Source organism: Hakea prostrata, chromosome 1, assembly GCF_041222555.1.
Source record: "Hakea prostrata isolate BN-2017 chromosome 1, UWA_Hpros_2, whole genome shotgun sequence".
Lineage (NCBI taxonomy): Eukaryota > Viridiplantae > Streptophyta > Magnoliopsida > Proteales > Proteaceae > Hakea > Hakea prostrata.
In genome coordinates, this window is record NC_142600.1 from 44115748 (window position 1) to 44136404 (window position 20657).

The 20657-nt window shown below is 39.5% G+C and overlaps 1 protein-coding gene across 1 annotated transcript; it reads left to right on the forward strand.

The window, feature by feature from the left end:
- The first annotated feature begins 203 nt into the window (after window positions 1–203).
- On the forward strand, window positions 204–995 carry LOC149029017 (NDR1/HIN1-like protein 3). Its single transcript, XM_089139482.1, has one exon. It carries the CDS (start codon window positions 204–206, stop codon window positions 993–995), a length of 792 nt encoding a protein of 263 aa, XP_088995608.1.
- Window positions 996–20657: the final 19662 nt, after the last annotated feature.

Genomic DNA, 20657 nt, shown 5'->3' on the forward strand with positions numbered 1-20657 from the left:
AATATATCATTTTTTTGGGGTTCTTTCTCTTCTGTTTCTCAAATCTCACCTCTGTCCTTCAGTTTTCAATAGAATTAACAGGCACCTATTTCCCCTGTAACATAGCCGAAGGCGTCGTCGTTCTGAACGGCGACGTCCCTCATTCCGATCCCTTTCTATTCTATTCTCAAAACAAGTGATTCATAGGGGAAAATTAGGGAAGAATGACTTCCCAACAAGATGATGATCATACCAAGAGTAGAACCGATTCTCCGGCGGCGATGGGCTATCCTCCGCAACCGGTTCCGGCGGCGATGGGCTATCCTCCGCCACCGGTTCCGGCGCCATATCCAGGCTACCCAGTTGGCCACAATCCATACCCATACGCTGCAGCACCTCCAGCTGCTTACTACACCAATGGATACCCGGCGGCGGCACCGTACAACTTACGCCCTCCCAGCTTTATGCAGCGGATATTTATCGCCATGATAACTGCATTTGTGATAATTGCAATGCTATACATCCTATCATGGTTTTTTATGCACCCGAGATACCCAGTGGTCGTGGTTGACTCACTCATGGTTTCCAACTTCACCGTTGCAGATTCACAGATGAATGCAAATTGGAACCTCAGCTTTGACATTGAAAACCCAAATCGGAAATTAGTCGTGAATTTTAAAGAGATCGAGGTTTTGATCTTCTACGGAAGTAATATCTTGTCGTCTACTTCCATAACGCCTTTTCCGTTGAAGGAGAAAGATGTTAAGAGCATTCATGAAAAGCTAGTGACCCGAAAGAATTTCGTGGATAAAGAAATGGAAGAAGAACGAAAGGATGGGTCGGTAATCGTGAACATGAGACTCAGGGCTTTGGCAACGTTTCAGAAGGGAGATACTCAATCTGGAGAATTTAAGGTGGGTCTTGTCTGCGCGTATTTGAAATTGGACTTCCCAGGTGACTCCAGGGATGGCAAGTTGGAATCTGGACCTTGGAATTGTAATCATTATGAGATTTGATTACAATTGTTCTTATCGAAAAAACAATCTAATTTCTTTAGTTTTCTGGGATTTTCTCCGTAGGTTGAAATTTTGATCATAGTTGATATTAAGGCAGGAAGTAATTCTTTTTATTTTGGATTTTCTTGCTCTCAGTCTTGATCTCTTTACAAATGAAATTTCGGTTTTTTTTTTGTTGGGTTAGGCATTTTAGGTTCAAAGTTCAACATATAAAATTTTCATATATGCGTGTCTGTGATTTGAATTTTCATTTGCAGTCATGCAGTGCAGCCAACAAACTAAATCTTGCCATGTAATCAGAAAGAAATTGAATGGTGTAATGGTGGGGTTTTAATTCTAAATGCTTTTTAATTTTTTTATTTTACATCCAAAGGTATAATATTTTAAAAATTTATATAACAAAACCCCTAATTTAGGAATCCAGACATCACCCATGACGGGGAGCACTCTGCGACAGGTTTACCATCATAAATTCGGTGGGACCCTCCGGTAAAAAATAATAAAATAAAAAAAACCTCCCATCACCAACCCCTAGGTCCCCTGTATTTATGGTGGTAAAGCCGTCGGGGAGCACAAAGTGCTACTCCCGACGGATAGCTGATCCGGAGTCCTAATTTAGTAAGGGCCTGATCATGGCTCTTTTCCTTGACTGGAATCTAAGCTGTTGTGAATTTTCTTGGCCATGTTGACCTATGCAGTGAATTGCTGCTATGACATGCACTGTTCATGACAATGTTCATCCAAACAATGTGACATCCATAATTGCCTTGCATGAGGATGCTTTCAGAAGATCTTGTGGGCCCTATAAAATAGAGAAAGATCCTACAATGCTACCGTTGTGTGGTTTCTATTTTCAGCTTAAAAATATGATTCACATAGGTTCTAGTTTCAGTTTATTACTAAGAGTCTCTGTTTGATGTATGAAAGCTAGATTTTAGAGGAGATTTCTATTCTAGTTGCTTAGCTTTTGTTTATAATTTTCTATTTTCTTAAGCTTTTGTTCCGGTATTTGGTTTCCTTTCAGTTAGTGTTAGTATTCATTTTCGAGACTGTCAATTTAGTGAAGGTTGGACCAAGCTATCAATGGGCACCATTATTTGTACTTGAATTCAGATCTGATTAGTAGAATAATTTTTACGACTTGCTAGCAGTTGTTTTGTCTGAGATAAACTTGGGTTCAAGTGAGAACAGACTTTGCTTCAGTCATGTGCATTAATATCAAGTAATACATTTCGGACCATCGGATTGAAATCTCAACTGAAATTTTGGGTCGAATGATCCAAAATTTCGCTTGACGGTTAATACGCATAACTGAAGCCTTTTCGGTGTGAGACACCTGATGCTAAGATAGCCTACCCCTTCCAATCCCTATCCCCTTTTCTTCTATCTATCCATATTCTTCCCCCTTTTGCCTTTTATCTTAAGATCAATTTGACACCCTACATGAAAGTGGTTTTTTTCTTCCCGGAAGTTCTTCTTATACTACGAAGTTTACCTCTTCTGAAATCAATGGCTATATTCTTCTATTTTCTATTTTCACTCAATGGATGTTAATTATCGTCTTTTAAACCTCTGTTTCTCCTAGTTCTATGCCAATAATGGATACAAATCATGTGAACTATCTCTGAGCTGGTGTTGATAATTTATGTTTTAAACCATGGAGTGTATTACTAAAAGTTGTTCTAGGCTTTTTTTGTAGGATCTGATTGAAATTAGTATTGTCACTTTTCCAAGTGGGAATTCTTGTTAAAAGCATAAGAAAGGTGATTTGGGTTCACGAGAAAATTTAAAATGACATTTATTGTCAGAGTTTTGTTGAAAATTTGAACTTCGATGCAGACTGTCGGAGTCAAAAATGAAACTACAACTATTGAGTTCTGCATCCCATGTAAATCACTATAAGCAGATGTTGCTTCCTGTTCTTCTCAATGTTTCGGGCCTCACTTGTTTAGGTTGTAATAGAATTTTAGCTTCTATTAGGACATTTTTTTGGATGAATAAAGAAACATATTAAACGGCAAAGCAAAACTAAAATAATACAAGGGAAAACAATGGGGGGAGGGAGAGAACAACCTTCAAGCAGGGGGGTGAAGAGGAGAACTTAGATCCCAAGAGACAACAATGAGCCTATTCCTTGGGGTATCTACAACCGGGGGATGGGGAATAGAAATAACTCTCACAGAAATATCAAAATAAATGGCTTTCCATAATATATCTAGTGAACAAGGTTTGGAAGTCCATCGTCTAAGATTGCTCTCCCACCATAGGTAGTGGATAGTACCATTAAAAACTAGCTTACCAATCCAATCGCAAACAGAGACACCTGAAAAAGTTCTCAAAATCCAAGACCAATCTAGAGCAAAACCAAGAGGACACCTCGAATTGGGCCAAATGGAAGCATGGACTTTTTCTAAAGGGAGCGAGAGAAGGTACAAGTGAAGAGGGTGGTCAAAATCCTCTGAACCATTCCAACAAAGGGTGCGGTTTGGGCTAACTGGGATGTGGTAGCTAATGAGGAAATATAGGGTGGGGAGGACAAGGTTGAGCTTTTAAAAGGGTGAGAAAGTGGGGGGAAATGTGACCTGTAAACCAAACCAAAGGAGGCCAAAGAACTAGGGGGAGGGTGAATGGAGCAAGTTCCAAGTTGAGGCAGTGGAAAATGATTTGAAGGGGGACAAGAGCCAAACAATGAGGCCATGACGGGAGTCAACAAGGGGAGGGGGGGGGGGAAAGGGAATCCCAAACCTATGTGAGACTAGGTTGGGAAGGAGCCACTAAAGATTTGGATGGAGATGGTGGAAATAGCATATGGTCTCAAAAGGAAGAGCTTCCGTTAGACCCAAGAAGGGTTGGGAGGAATGGCAACAGTCCGAAAGGAGTTAGATTTGAGAAGGTAGTAATGGGTCCCATTTACCCAAATGGAATCATGCTTGGAAGCGATTTTTCAAATGACTTTAAAGAGACAAGCTATATCGACATCTTCAATACGACGAATTCCTAGAACCCTCTTTAGATTTTGCTTGATAGGTGTTTGCCCAACTAATGGGATGAATGAAGCAGGGGAATTTTCAGTCCTTCCAGCAGAAAGAACAGAAGAGGGATTCCATGGCATGAATGGTGGATTTGGAATGAAATTTGGAAGTCACCTTGTTGGTTGGAAAAAGAAATTTGGAGGTCTATGGTAGGATTTTGATGGTAATGAGGCTATAGACTATCCATGAGGCTTTTGATGGGGATATGGTTTTGTAGTATTCTCCTTTGTATGTGAACCACTAGGTATATGGGATTTTACCCAGACTGAAGATCAGCTTCAGCCACAATACGATCTTCATTGAAGAAACTAGCTTGTCTGTTCAGTTAGGCTTGGCTGCTCCAATTGATCCATTTAGTGCAACTTGCCTTGTGATCAATGGTTAGGTCTTGCTAAAGTGGGCTCTTTCTTTGGATCATTGAATTTGAAGTAGATTACATTTCTAATCTCTTTAGGTGTTTTAACTTGCAAAAAAGACTTGGAGGGGGAGTACGAAATACCAATATTAGTATTTCTTTCTAAGAAGCATGCTATTGTTTGGGAAGTTTGAAAGAATGGTTTATTATTATTCAGAAATACGTTGTGACACACTTAAGGGGGAAAAAAAATCATCAAAGCTACTGTCAATGGTAGAGATTAGAAGCTCTGATGGAGGATGAAAAAAGAGTTTCAAGGCAAAAAAGCAGAAAATGATGTGGGAAAGTTGCAAGAAGAAATGGTGAATTCTACCTTCTACACAACTGTTGCATTTATTAGCAAATCAGGTGAATCCTCAGGTAGAATAGAAGAATAAATTTAATGTCAAGCCAAAAGTTATGGCATGACCAAAGGGATTGCTATCATTAACAAGAGAAAAGGGTTGCTTGGTAGTTCTTGTTTAGGGCATGAATTCCACTCTAGGGAAGAGAGGAAATGAGAAAGTTGATGTTTCTTTTACTGGATAAGCTATTTCTACAGCTTAATGAAGATTGGTCGTGGATTTTGTTTTCGGTTGTAAAGTTGTCAGTACGAAGACCAGTATAAAGAGTTTGTGTTTGAGTAGGAATATCTCACAGAAGTTGCAGTCCATTTCAGCCAATTTAGCTTTAGAATCAAATGTTTGATTTTGGTTTGGCCATCTGTTAAAGGATTTATGCTGGTTTTAGGTCATTGATCATCCATAATCTAGTAGTACGTGTAGATTTTGTAGTAGAAAGGACCATTCAATTAGGGAAGATTGTTTGCTGACACTTGTTCTCACCCATTTTCAGTTTATTTTGTAGCTCCCGCACAAATGCTCAAGCAGATGAAGTTACAATCCTGCCTGTTGTAGGATTAAAAGAAAATTTTCATTTATGTTGATGTCATGGTGCATCTTATTATTTCTAATTTTCCTTTTTCTTTATAGACTTTTGTCGCTCTAAAAACCTGTTCGGCAGCGCAAGTGAACAGCCTGCAAAAAACATGTTGGATTGGGTTAGTCAAGGAACGTCTTTGACGATCAAGTTAGTGGAAGTGCAAAGCTTCCGAAGAAGAAAATGACTTGTAGAGCTCTCAATGCTAAAGAGAATAACCCAAGAGTGTGTACCTATTAATGAGGAATGTGTGAGTATTTATAGATCTTTGGAGAGGATACATTAACTGTGCAGTAGTGGAGTTTGAATGGAACTCTATAATTATCGCTAACTTCCTAGGGAGATGAATCTTATCTGCCAAGAAAGTATTACTTGGATTGTAGTTGTGGAGTCTAATCTGGACTTTAATAGCAATTCAAAATATTTGACTTGATCAGGATCCTTATCCCTATCTTTAAGGAGGTGATTATGATTCATGTTGTACACACTACTTAATGCCTTTGTTTCACATGTTTATTCTTGGTCCGACCAAGGTTTGATCTTTCCTGTTCTTCTTTGGTCTACCTAGGTAGGTCTATTACGAATCATCCATAACAACTTCCATCAAAAATCTTGTATTAATACTAGCTTATACATGAAATAAACTTCATACTCCTGGAAAATCAGACCATTATGGCTACTTTATAAGTGATTACTGACAAATCACATAATTAAGGGATGAGGTAGTAGTAGTACACACCTTATGGCTATACCTGCTAGCACTGGTCAATAGTCAACCATGTTTGCTGCCGCCCCCACTGGCTTCAAATGATATAGTTTCATGGGGGTGTGCTTTTCATCTCTATTTGATCAAGATATTAAATATATGTGGACCACAAAATAGTGCATAACATGATATCTTATCTTCAATTCTTCACATAGAGCCGTGGGGATAGAGGAATATAGTGCCTTACTTGTCTTACTACAATCATCTAGGATCTGTCACTTCTAAATCTTCATGGGTGTCAATTTCTTCTCACAATCTCTCTTTTTTACTACTTTTAATTTTAAAGACACTGTTGTTTCTCTCCGCCCTCCGGCGTGTTGATTTTCTTTCTGCGATACTGAGTTAACTTCCTGCCCCCTTTGTTTATTTATGTATTGCCAAGTGCTCTGTTTTCTATCCATCATTGAAGATATCCTCAGCTGAACAATATCACAACCATTGAGGAACCCTTATTCCGATACAACATCAGGGGGCTAGACCTGATTCTCCTCCCCTTCCCTCCAATACTAGCTCGCCAAGAGCAAAGTATAACTCTGAGAATTCTGATGATGAGGCAACGCTTGATGCTGCAGATAAGCTGAGAGTTGCAAAGTCATGGGAAAACATCTAGCTGGTTTTGTGTTGGAAGGTAAGGCCTTCAGGAAGCAAGCAGTAACTGAAGGGCTCCTTGGTGTGTGGAACATTTGCCGTAAAGTTGAGGTCACTACCCTGGAAAATAGGAAATTCCTGTTCCAGTTTCAGCACCCTCTAAACAAAGATAATGTATTGAAGGAAGGTCCTTGGATGGTGGCTGGAAATCTCCTCATCTTAGAACAGTGGAACGAGAGGAAAAAGTGGGATTTCAAACTATGCAACTTCTGGATTCAGATACACTAGCTACCTGCTGAACTTTTAGACCCTGTGATTGTCATGAAATTAGTCAGGAATATGGGGGGAGACTAGCTCAGTTATGTTGATAGACGGTATGCAGTTTGGCACTAAGATTTCTTACTTAAGAGCTAGAGTGCGAATCAATATCATTAAACCTCTTCACGTCTGCCTCAAAGTCACTAGCTCTCAGGGGCTCTTTGTGGAAGCCTCAGTCAAATATGAATGTCTGCCTACGTACTGCGCCTTCTGTGGAAGAATTGGACATGAGGAAGGACGTTGCATTAAAAAAATTGATCATCTCAAACTACATCATAATAGCCATGGCTGCAGTGAGTTTAGTCTTTGCAGGGAAAGACCAAAATTGAAGTGTGTGGGGGAGATAAGGGGCACAACTACTGAACCAAGGCTAATCAAATCGGCCAAGAAATCTTCTCAAAGCAGTATTCTGTTGAAAATGAAGGCTCCAACTCTGAATTTACCCCTGAGAGGGAGTTTTCGGCGACCGGTACTAGCAGGGATGATTGTTTTCCAATGGCTAACTGCAAATAGTTGGAAAGAGAAGATGAAGGTACACTGAGCAACAGTCTAGTTGTCACATCCACCCAGCCGATACCCTACCTAGCATACTCGGGTATATGATCCATAGTCCAAGGATCAAGCATCGAGGGACCATGCCTCCCACATACGTGATAACACAATCATGATCAATGATAATCAAGGTAAAAGCAATAAATAACAGATATCATGAATAAGATACGAACAGATAATCAGAGTGTGGAAATAAATGATACCAAGTGTATAAGTATGATTATAAGAAAGAGAGAATGAGTGGAAGTCACTCTCTCAGTGGCAGCGGAAAAGTAGTAAAAATCAAGTTAAGTTACAATCCAACATCTAACGGAAAAGTAGTAAAAATCATGTTAAGTTACAATCCAACATCTAAAGAGTAACTTAGTGAAAGTTAATTACATATCCCAATGTTTAACAAAATCTAGGGGGTGGGGGACTAGACTAGGGTTTCCTCTACTCTAATAATGTGAAATCACACCTAACCCTAACCATGCTGCTGTGCCAAATGCATACATACCATATGCATTATTTGATTTATTTTCTGTTGTATGAGTTGCCTAGTTTCGTTTGGTAGAATTTTACCCCCGTAGCTGATCTATTCTCTCTTTTATTTCTTCTAGTGCCTTCTATTCCCTTTGATAGGAGGTTGATCTTAAGTCATTCCCATGACTAATCCTTCTATCCCTATTGTTCTAGAGTGGATCTCCATACACTCTATAACCTTGTGAATTCCCCACATGATGATTTTGAAGGGAAATCAAATCTGATCTTCATGATTTGTTAACCCTTCTAATTGTTTTTGATTTCAAAGCATGTTAGATTTACACCTTTGTTTTTTTACAAAAGACTTATTGTTATTTGTTTCTCGTAAAGTTTAGTAGAAGGAAGTCAAGATAAAAGTAAAGTATCTCCATCTCTTTGGAAGCCAAGTACTTCCCCAATTTCGAGGACGAAATTATTTTTAAGGGGGGGAGAATGTAAAATCCATCCCAAACCTAGCCAGGACATCCTATCTGTTTTGGGTGAAGAAGGGCTTATTTAATGTTTGACCTAGAGTTGGACCTTAAGTACCATGTTGTTATCATTGGAAGGTCCTAAGAATTCTTTGTGGGCCATCTCAGTAGAAGACATGGTGTTTGATCCCAAAACCCATGGATATTGATGATAGTGTTTCCTTATGGAAACCTTACTTGATTTGGAGTTAAAGTGCCCATTGATGTAGAAAAACTTGGTTGATGGGCCTAAAGCCTAGTTGGACCTGGTTTGAAGACATCCCTCCATACTAGGTAAGTATTATGATGTGTTGAAAGAAGCCCATCCAAAATATATTGAAGTTAGGCCCATTAAATCCCTCTTTTGAGCAAGCTGCCTAGGCAGGGGCAATTTGGTAAATTTCAATTTTTTAGAGTTTTTAAAGCTTTATTTCTTGGAATTTCGTGGTAAACAATCCCACTAGGTTTCTAAGCCTCTAGAGAACGTGGAAAGGACCTAAAACCTCTTCTTTGGCAACCAATCAACCAACAGGGCAGTTTGGTCAGTTTGGTGAAATCCTAGTAATTTAGGGACTTCTTATGCTATTTAAAGGGGGGGGGGAACTCCATGTTTTTCACTCACAACCAGTTCTAAGCCTTTGGATAACGTGGGAGGAGCCCTAGAACCTCTCCTCCAAAGCCAAGGATGATCCTCAAGCATCCGTTCGAGTTTCTTCATCGGTTCTTATTCTAAAAGGTTAGTAATCGATTCGTTTCTTCTTTGATATGTTCTTTCTTCTACACTCCTGACCTCCTAACTATGAGAAAGGTATTACACTACTGTAATGGCCTCTTCTCTAATTCCATTAGCCCTAGAGTGAATCCCCCAATTCACTCTATGTTCTTGAAGCCATATGGCAATGATTCTTGAATTTGACTTTACCCATGATCTTGATCACTTCCTCATTATTATTCTACTGATTTTGGGATTGTGGGAAATATCTCACATCAGTGCTACAACATTTCCTTCTATCCCCATGATTGTTAGGTTGATTCACTCTTTCCCCCATCCTTTGAAAGCAAAAGTAAGGGTTATTCTATGAGAGCTGATTTTGGGTAACTCTCATGAGAGGTAACCAAATTAGGAAATCCTAATCATTTATTAATTGGTAGATCCTTTCCAAAGCCATTCTTGATTTTGAAATACTAATGAGATGTTTCCCTTATCTATCTTGGGTGATTTGTGAGAGTCCAAATTGAATACTCTCATGAGCAGTAACCAATTAGGGAAAAACCTAATCCTCCTCTAAATTATTAGATCCTCCCCAAGACTTTCTTTATTATGATTTCTTTATCTTTATTCTCTAGGGTAAATCTTTATTCTCCCTAGTCTTCCCATGGGATATTAGAATTTCTTTCTTTTGACTTTATTTACATTGTTTCCTCTCATTGTTAGACCTTTCCAATACCTTCTTGATTTTAAAATACTATTCTTTCTTTCTTAGAATGAATTCCCCATTCACTCTATATTCTTGAAACCGTATGGTCATATTCTTGTTTCTTGATTATTCTTGACTATACGCCAGGAAGGTGAATGCGGTTACGACAACTACCCTGAAGATTCCGCGGGTGGTTATGCTGCGTACGATGCTTAGTTTGACCATAGAGTGGAAGCGCCCTTGCGCCATTTTTGAGATTTATACTTATAGAGATGTTGTCTATAAGATTGAGAACAATTTAGTTACTTATTGTACCTGCTATTGGGATTAGTTTTCATTCCTTTTCCTTTTCTTTTAGTACTACTTTTCCACTGGTTGTAGAGTGGGATTCCGCCTCACTTTACTTATTGATTTAGACATTTTGATTGTCTTTCGTACTCTGATTATATATGATTTATTATTTCCTTATTTGGATCTTTTGTTTATCTTTTGCACATTGATTATTTATTTTCATGATTATTGTCACATCCTCCCAGCCGGTACCCTAACTGGCATACCCGATAGTGTGATCCACAGCCCGAAGATCAGGTATCGAGTAATCAACCTCCCACATAAACAATAACATAATCATGAACAATAATAATTGATGTGCGAAAGATAAACCATAGATCCAAATAAGGAAAGAATGAATCATATATAAATTAGAGTGTCTAAATCAGATAAGTAAAGTGAGGCGAAATCCCACTCTACAACCAGCGGAAAAGTAGTTCTAAAAGAGAAGAAACAGGATAGAATCTAATCCCAATAGCAGGTACAAAAGGTAACTAAATTGTTCTCAATCTTATAGACAATATCCCTATAAGTATAAATCTCATAAATGGCACAAGGGCGCTTCCACTCTATGGTCGGACTAAGCATCGTACGGAGCATAACCACTCGCGGGATCTTTAGTGTAATTGTCGTAACCGCAATCACTTTCCTGGAGATATGCCTCTTCTCCTTGCGCTTCTTCATACGAGCAGTCATGATACTCAGAACCTGTAGAATAGTCTAACAAACATTGTACAAAAAGGAATGAGTTTCAAAGAAACTCAGTAAGGCAGTTAAATCCATAATAACATAAATGGCAGGATTACAAAACAAACATAAATGCAATATGGTATGAGACAAACAATGAATGTATGAATCTAACTCTATGTATGCTGGTCTCTATTAGCAGACATGCTTTAAGTCATAGCACCGTACTTCTTTAGGAAAGTCTCATTCACTCATCATCAGTTGGTAATGGGTCCGGCATCCCTCGGGACATTCCATGGCTGGGGGTATAGGTCACCACTCTCTCACATCACCATTGGTCTAAGTACCGGCACATGTCAGGGTAAAGCCTAGCCAAATGCAAGTCTTCTACTTAGTTATATCAAGTCAGATCCAGATACGTCCATTCCTCGTCCCTGACGATTCTTTCGGGTATCCTTCACACTAGAGTCCTCATAGTCCCTGACTACGGACTCATCAACCCTATTGGTTATCCACATATGGTAAACGGGAAGCTCTCACATCCCCTCATGGGTTGGTTACCGGTCTTGAGCGCCTGTGAGCCCAAGTCTATCCATATGCAACCCTACCAATAAATGGCCCCCACAATGTGATTCCTGTTCTCTCACGGGTTGGTTACCGGTCTTGAGCGCCCATGAATCCCCATTGCTACCACGGGTCGTTCGGTCTCAATACCCCTCCGATTAGAGTCTGACATAACGGGACATCCTAGCCAAACACTACTAGACAGTCCTAAATATGTCATCCAACAGTTTAGGAAGGTGTCCAGAGGGCATCTCCGGAAACATCCCATAATATTCCCGTAGTAGTCCAAGGACAGAAGTGTCAAAAGGACACCTCTCCTTTCCAAACCATACTTAAGCATACACAAGCATCAATTCATAACATCACATATATGGTAACTTCATATATGGAAAGAAATCAATAATTACAATCAACTTGTATATAATTGGTAAGTAAATCATACATGAGTCAATTTAATATAAACAAGTAATGCTACTGATATCAAGACAGTACCACAGTAGTTTAACATTATAAGAATCTAATTATAGAAATAAATTAACAAGATTCAAATATAGAAACTAAGATATGCAATTTATGTTGTTAAAGAAGTAACCATCCTTACCTTTTATAACTTGCAAAGGAATCCTAAGAAATCAAGTAAGTTCTTGACAAACTTGAGAAGAAGGTCCTAAACAAGTGTATACAACATATTAGGAAAGATCCCTAACAGAAAAGATATCAAAACATCCAAAACAGACCAAATCTGGAGTTGCTGTACTCATTGGTCGATTGGATTGGTCTACTGTCCCAGTCGACCAATCAGTTGACCAATGGAGACAGTGGCCTACAAAATCAGAGTTTTAAGAATAAAGAATCGAATTTGGTGGTTCAAAAGGGTACTAAACAAGGGGTAAACTACATTGGTAGTATCCTAACATATAGAGGACCTCAAAACACTAATCGAATCAAGTTTTCAAGTTACAAATTAGGAAACAAAAAGTTACCATAATTAGATCAATCATGGTTCTTGAAGAATTCAAGATAGAAATCATAGACAAGAACAATAGGAGAATGAATCATTGATTCAGATAAAGATATCATGGAAGGCATACTTAGATCTTCAAGAAGATAGACCTAAGAGCATAAATCTAAATAAGGAAACAAAACCTACCATAGATGTAACTGTCATGATTCATGAAGAAAGCATGGTATGGTAGAAGAGAAACAACTAGAAATTGATAGATCATGGATCATGTAAAGAAAACACAGCAATTGACTACTAACATGATCAATATAGTAGATCTAAGAAGATCAAAATTTAAATCAAAAGATGAACAAAGACAAGATCATGATTTGATCATGATTCCTTCAAAAGCTTGCAATGATCATGGTTAAGATCATTGCATTAGCCATTAATCCTTAGGAAGATTATGAGAGACAAGTCCAGAGATGTTTGCAATAGAGAATGCAACATCTCCTCTACTGTCTCAACTCAAAAAGGAAAGAAAAACAGAGATGGAGAAGAAGAAGAGAGTGTAGACATACCTTTGATGCAAGAGGAAGAGTTTTGACAAAGATCCGTCAAGATAAACACCAAGGACACAAGGGAGATGACTTGCAGATGTCTTTGGTTCGTTCCAAAGAGTTTGGAGGCAGAAAATACGAAGTAGACTCGAGATTGGACTTAAATAGAGCAAGCAAGACCTAATTACCAAAGACAGAACCCATTGGTCGAGTGGATTGGTCGACTGGTCCAGTCGACCAATGAGTCGACCAATCAGTTCAGCAACTCCTAAACAGGGAATTGAAGGCCCAGATCAAATCCAATCCTAAAGGGGTTTTGCACACATATCAAGTGACTTACCTAATAGGTAGAAATGCCCTTCAAACCATGATAGAGAGCACTCCAAGTCCATCAACTAATCCGATCTTCATCAAGATTCAGTTTCCATAAATAGAACCTCATCATCAACACTCATGGATTCAAAGCCAGACACCAAGTCCTCCACTGGGATGGCCCAAAGCTGACTTCTTACTTTACTTCGGGTCACTGGACCTACAAATAACAAAGTTTCCGGGTCAAGGTTAGGGCTGGGTTTCACAATTATGTTATTGTCTATGTGGGAGGTTGATTACCTCGATACTTGATCTTCGGGGCTGTGGATCACACACTCGGGTATGCAAGGTAGGGTACCGGCTAGGTGGATGTGACACTCCATCCTCCTCATCCCATCCATCTGGAAGCAAAATAGAACATCAGCAGGACCCATTAGTAAGTCATCTACAGGAGATAAATGATAGAGCCCTTGATAAGTCTTCAGATGAACAAATCATGCATGCTTAAGCTTTGTTATTGTAAGCGTTGATTCTCCAGCTCCATGTGAAGCTTCCGTTGAGCACGAGCTTTTACCTGAACATAGGCTTATTGTAATCCATCAATTTTACTTGTCAAGTAAAAAACTATTTTAGTTATTCTTGTCATTGCATTAACTTGGCAGCTCCAGGACGAGCAAGTGGCACAAGGAGTATACATTGTGACTCTATTATACAACCAGAATAAAGGATTCATGAGAGCCTTTTTAGGGAGAACATGACTTGGGGTGCCCCATTTTGCTAGGAAGCGGCGTTGCTCCTAGTAATCAAAGGCCCATATTAAATTTGGGGTCCAAAGCAAATCTGGACTATTGAATAAACACTTCACTCAAATTGAATCTAGGGGTGCCAAGTCGCCTAACTAGGGTTCCTAGCATTTTTCTCTGAACAAAGATTAGTTCGTTGCTTTGAGTATTTTTCTATTTTCCAATACCAAGTGACCTCTCTAGAGCAAACCAAGATGGAAGAAAGAAAAGTATAACAACCCCCGTATTTCTAACCCGGAATCCATATTGCAGGTCCGATAACCCAAAGGTCAAGCTGGAATAAGTTGTGGAATATCCGGATTAAAGTCCATGATCCATATCCTGAGTCCATGGATCTAGATTCTCTTGATGAAGAACCTGCTTTACTGGGAAAGTGGATCACTAGTCAAAGTCAAGGTGTGTTTGAAGATGTCCAGATTGAAAGTAAGATCACCCCCACATGTTGTATAGGGTTAGGTTTGAGTTGGGGATCAACCCCTTGAGCAAAGCACCCAAGTACTGAAAAGTACTAGGGGGCGGTTGCTTAAGGCGGTTGATTAAGGTGGTTGATTGGCCAATCAACTACCCCAGGCGACTGCCAGGTATGCCTACGAGATTTTTACTCTAATTTGCCCCCAATTCCATATATATAGCACCGACCTTTTTACTCATTATTCTACTCGGGATTGCTGCTGTGGGCGGTTAGGAGGCAGAGAACACATGCTGGAAAGTGAGAGAAGCGTGGTTTGTGAAGAAGATCCAATCCTTCGTCCGTTTTGCGAATCTTGAAGAGGTAAATGATCCCCACACTCTCCATTCTCTTTCCTCATCTTTTTAGTGTTGTGTATCTATTCCCTTTTTGTTGGTGGTGATTGAATTGTATTGATTCCATTCCTCATCAATGATCCCTGGTTAGATCATGTTCGAAAGTGGATCCTTGCATTCGAATAAAGGATAGATCTAATCAAAGGAGATGAATTGTGTATTGAATCTTTAGAATTTTGGGTTGTTATTTTGTACCTTTGTTATAGGCTTCTTAAGAATGAAATTCGGACTTAAATCATCCTGAAATCGGATTAAAATTGGATGATCGTAATTCAGAATTTCGGACTTGGAGACTGTCTTAACAGCAGCGGTCACTTATGACGGTCGCTTGACCAAACCGATTGACCCAAGCGACTGGCTGGGTCACAATAGCTCTTTGAAGTTGGTCTTTGCTCTGATTTGACTCATGTCTTCTATATATTTTTGCAACTATATGGTTACGTGTTCTCTGAGTTTGTTGGAATTGTTGTGAGTGAAGTTATTTGCACTTTAGTAAGCTGTTTACATAATTACAGGTAAGGACACACATTCTTATTTAGATGCGGTGATATGCTATATGATGAATTGTTTAATTCTTACATTATTCATTACTCATATAACTTGTTGTGGTTGTATAAGTCATTAAATTTTTATTGAATGTATGTTGCAAATGATGTTTTTATATACTTTATCACGTTCTGATATAGAATGAATGACTATGTTATGATGGTAGATGATGTGATGTAGTTGTGATGGAAGGGTATCCATTTGGGTATTCATTACTTGGGATATCAGAGGGCTGTAGTATGGGACACATGCTCACTGATGTCCCATCACTATCATGACTGCTGAATGACCTAGGGAGTCTAGATTGCGTGGCTAGGTACCCTTACATGCTGCTACCCTTTCGGTAGGGGAATTGAAGCCGAATGACCCGTGATAATTGTGACGTGACTCTGTTTCATCCTACAGCAATAACTAGTCGTGCCAGAGATTTAGTGGTCCACTTGTGAAATCCAACCCTAACCTTGACCCGGAAACCTTGTTGTTTGTAGGTCCAAAGACCCAAAGAGAAGGAAGAATTCAACTATGGGCCATCTCAGTGGAAGACATGGTGTTTGACCTAGAACCCATGGAGATTGATGATGGTGTTCCATACTTGGAAGCTTTGGCAAATTTAGAAATGAAACTACACCTTGATGAATAAGAGTCTAGTTGATGGACCTAAAGCCTAGTTGGACATGATTTGAAGGCATTCCTCTATGCTAGATAAGTCATATGTTGAGTTGGGAGAAGCCCATTGGATTTGGAAGAGGTTTTGGCCTTGCTGTTTGGTTGACTGGATGGTCGACTAGGCCAATCAACCAGCCAATCAACCAACAGGGACAAAATCTGTGAAGATCCTCTGTTTCGGCCTTTTGGTGCTCTATATAATAGAAATTCGTGTTCCTTAGCCTCTTTTGTTTCTAAAACCCTTAGAGAATGTGGAGAACCCCTCTCAAAGCCTCTCTTTGTCACATCCTCCCAGCCAGTACCCTAACTGGCATACCCGAGAGTGTGATCCACAGCCCCGAAGATCAAGTATCGAGGAAATCATCCTCCTACATATGCAATAACATAATCATGAACAGAAATAAATCAAGGTTTAATATTATAAACAAGGTTCAAAACAAGAAATGAACAATCATAATAATCAGAGTGCGGAAAGATACCAGATATCCAATGATATCAAAAAGGAGTGAAGTGAGGCGGAAACTCACTTTACCAAAATAGCGGAACGTAGTATAAAAATCAAAAGGGATTACAAATGAAACAAATGTACTAATAAATAAACTAAGATCAAGCGTCTTCAAGTTTATAGATAACATCTTCATAAGTATGGACCTCATCAATCCAATGAATCCGTTCTAACTCTATGCCGTTCTCAAAAGTAGTACGCAGCTTGATCCGCCGGGGGATCATCAAAGTAATCTTGATCGTTGCCAGCACTTTGTGTGTAATACGCTTCATCAGCTTGTGCTTCGTTGTACTGCTCGTCATAGTATTCTGTACCTGCAAGATAATCTAACAAAAAGAAATATACAACAGGGATGAGTTTCGAAGAAACTCAGTAAGGTAGTTAATCCATAACATCATAGATAACATGTGGCAAAACATAACATGATGCAATGCAGTATGAAACAAGTAATGTATGTATGCATCTAACTCTATGTATGCTGGTCTCTATGGCATACATGCTTTAAGTCATAGCGCCGTACTTCTTTGGGAAGGTCCGCTCACATCCTCAACCATTTAAGATATCTTGGATTCTCTCACGGATCATTTCACCGGTCTTGAGCAGCCTGTTGGTAATGGGTCCTTCATCCCTCAGGACAAACCATGGCAGGGGGTTAAGTCAACACACTCTCTCACAACCATTTGGCATAAGTACTGGCGCATGTCAGGGAAAAACCTAGCCCAATGCAAGTCATCTACTCAGTTACATCAAGTCAGGTCCAAAAACTTCCATTCCTCCCCTCTCGGGATCCTTTCCGGTATCCTTTCCACTAGAGTCACGGATATTACTCACCGGATTCATCAACCCTATTGGTTATCCACATATGGTAAACAGGAAGCTCTCATGTCCTCTCACGGATATAACTCACCGGTCTCGAGCGCCCATGAGCCCAAGTCTAGCCATATGCAACCCTCCAATAAATGGCCCCCACAATGTGATTCCCGTCCTCTCACGGATATAACTCACCGGTCTTGAGTGCCCGTGAATCCCCATTGCTACCACGGGTCGTTCGGTCTCAATACCCTTCCGAATCGGGTCTGATATAACAGAGGTATATCCTAGCCAAACACTACTAGACATCCCTAGGTATGACAACCATTGATTCGGGAAAGTTTCGATGGGCAACCCCGGAAACATCCCATACTATTTCCGATAATGTCCAAGGACAGAAGTGTCAAAATGACACTTCCCAATCCCAAACCAAACTTAAGCAAACACATTCTCAGATCAGTCATGACATACACAACCAGTAGTTCATCATATAAAAGAGAATGTAAAAGCAACATCAGATTAAGCAGTCCAAAGATATTTCTGGAAACTAGACTTCTTGATTGACTTGTATCAGAAAACCTCGCTCGATTTAACCTTGTATAGCCTCCCGAATCCACTCCTGAAGTTGCTGTCATGTCTTGGTCGATTGCTTGGTCGACTGACAGTCAACCAGCTAGTCGACCAAGAGTAATGGAATTCTAATATTCACTAAATCACTTCCCATTTTGCCCCTACCTTTTTGGAATTCGTGAATGAGGACCTAAACTAAGCTTTGGCACTCCAGAGAACGAGGTTGGACACTCTCTTGGGCTTTTCTTGGTGTTTTTGAAGATCTTTGACTCCAATCATTTGTATTGCACCTCAATCATCAACTAAAGGTATGGATTGTCTTCTTCTTCTTCTAATCTACTCAATCTTCTATTAATTTCTACTCTTGGGACCATGGCTGAAGTGTTGCAACCTTGCAATCACTTGGCCATGAGCTTCCCCTTTCAATCCCATGATTATTACTTCATTCTTGCCATGATATACTCCCATCATGATTGCTTACATTACATTTCTATGATTTCTTTCAATTCAACCTATCCTTGATTCAAAACTGATATGTAGATGCATGTTAAGCCTAGATTACTATGGATTCATGATTCTAATTTAGTTCTTATCATTCCATTAATTGATTCCCATCATTCTTTACAATTTCAATCAATTCCAATCCGATTCTTGATGTTTAGCATATAGAACATAGGGTTTCAAATTGGGGGGTTTTAATTGGACCGTTGGATCATCATGAAAATTAGTGTGTAGTATCCTCTTACTATTATAAACATGTCCTCCAAATTTCATGTCGATCGGAGTAGCGGAAGGGCAGTTTCGGATCAAGTTTCTATTGCTGCCCAGAAGTTAACAAGTCTTGGTCGACTGCTTGGTCGACTGACAGTCGACCAAGCCAGTCAACCAAGAGCTGTCAACACCCCATACTCAGCTGATTTGATCCGTTTGAACCCCAATTCGAATGTTTTCTTCTCTGATGTTACTTGTATGTTATCTAGGGGATCAACATTGATTTTGGGACCATTCTTGGTGATCATTGAACTTAATTACAACTTGATTAAGGTAAGGATGGTTTTCTCCATAATATATAGGTCATCAACTTATGATTTGTGTTCTTATTTAAAGAATGGAAGTTCTTGATTTATTTTATTCTTTATAAGACTATTATATAGGTGTTAGAACAGTAGTATTGCAATCTTTATACTCTTGTCATGTTACATTACTATTCTTGATTCTTATGTCTATGATGATTCATTTCAATATCATGATTTAACTTTTATTATGAAGATGTATTGGATGCATGAAAGATGATGAACTTGATTATGTGATTGGCTACGTATGACTTGGGATTGGGGAGTGTCCTATTGACACTTCTGTCCTTGGGCATCGGAGGGACTAGTATGGGATGTTCTCCGATGGTGCCTATCGACACTCTCCCAAGTTATTGGATGACATACATAGGATTGTCTAGTGGGTGGCTAGGTTTATCCTTGTCATGTCAGACCCGAATCAGAAGGGCATTGAGACCGAACGACCCGTGGTAGTGTATGGTTGGATGGGCGCTCTAGGCCGGTAACCAATCCGGTAGGGGACATAAACCATGCTACAGATACCCGAAAGGGGCCATTTATTGGTAGGGTTGCAAATAGCTAGACTTGGGCTCACGAGCGCTCAAGACTGGTAACCAACCCATGAGAGGACGTGAGAGCTTCCCGTTTACTATTTGTGGATGACCAATAGGGTTGATGAGTCCGTAATCTGGGATTACGCTGACTCTAGTGTGAAGGATACATGAAAGGATCGCCGGGGGCGAGGAATGGGCGTATCTGGATCTGACTTGACTGACTGAGTATATGACTTGCATTGGGCTAGGCTTTACTGTGACATGCTCCAGTACTTATACCAAACGGTGATGTGAGAGAGCGGTGACCGATTCCCTTACCATGGTTTTTGAGATGACTTTACCGAAATTCCCCTGGCAGACCCAAGATATCTTATGATTGAGGGGGAGTGACAAACGACCCAAAGAGGTATGGTGCTATGACTTAAAGCATGTCTACCTTAGAGACAAGCATTCATAGAGTTAGAACCATACTTGCATCATGTGTTTCATATCATATTGCATCATGTTATGGCTTGTATCATATGGCTTATGTTTTATGGAATTACTACCTTGCTAAGTTCTTTTGAACTCACTCCTTTTTGCAACATATTTTGTTAGACTTTTCTGCAGGTACTACTACTGTTGACTGTAACGGTCAACTCTCTGAAGACCAAGTTGGTGACTCGTACTACACTGGTGGCGGTGAACACGTTGATAAAGACTAGCAGTCCGAGACTGATATTTGTTAGGAGCAGATTTGGCCTGGCCTAGTTTCTTATAATTTTGTTATTTAGGAAACATTGTATAAGTTAGAAGAAACTGTAATTTAGTTGTTTACCTTTCCTTTCCCTTCTTTTAAGAACTGATTGTAACCTGCACCTTATCTCGATCTACCTTCCGTTGTTATTATAGAATGGGTTTCCACCTCATTTCACATTTCAATTAATTATTTTATTAGTATCTTTCCGCACTCTGATGCTCTTTATGATTCTTCTG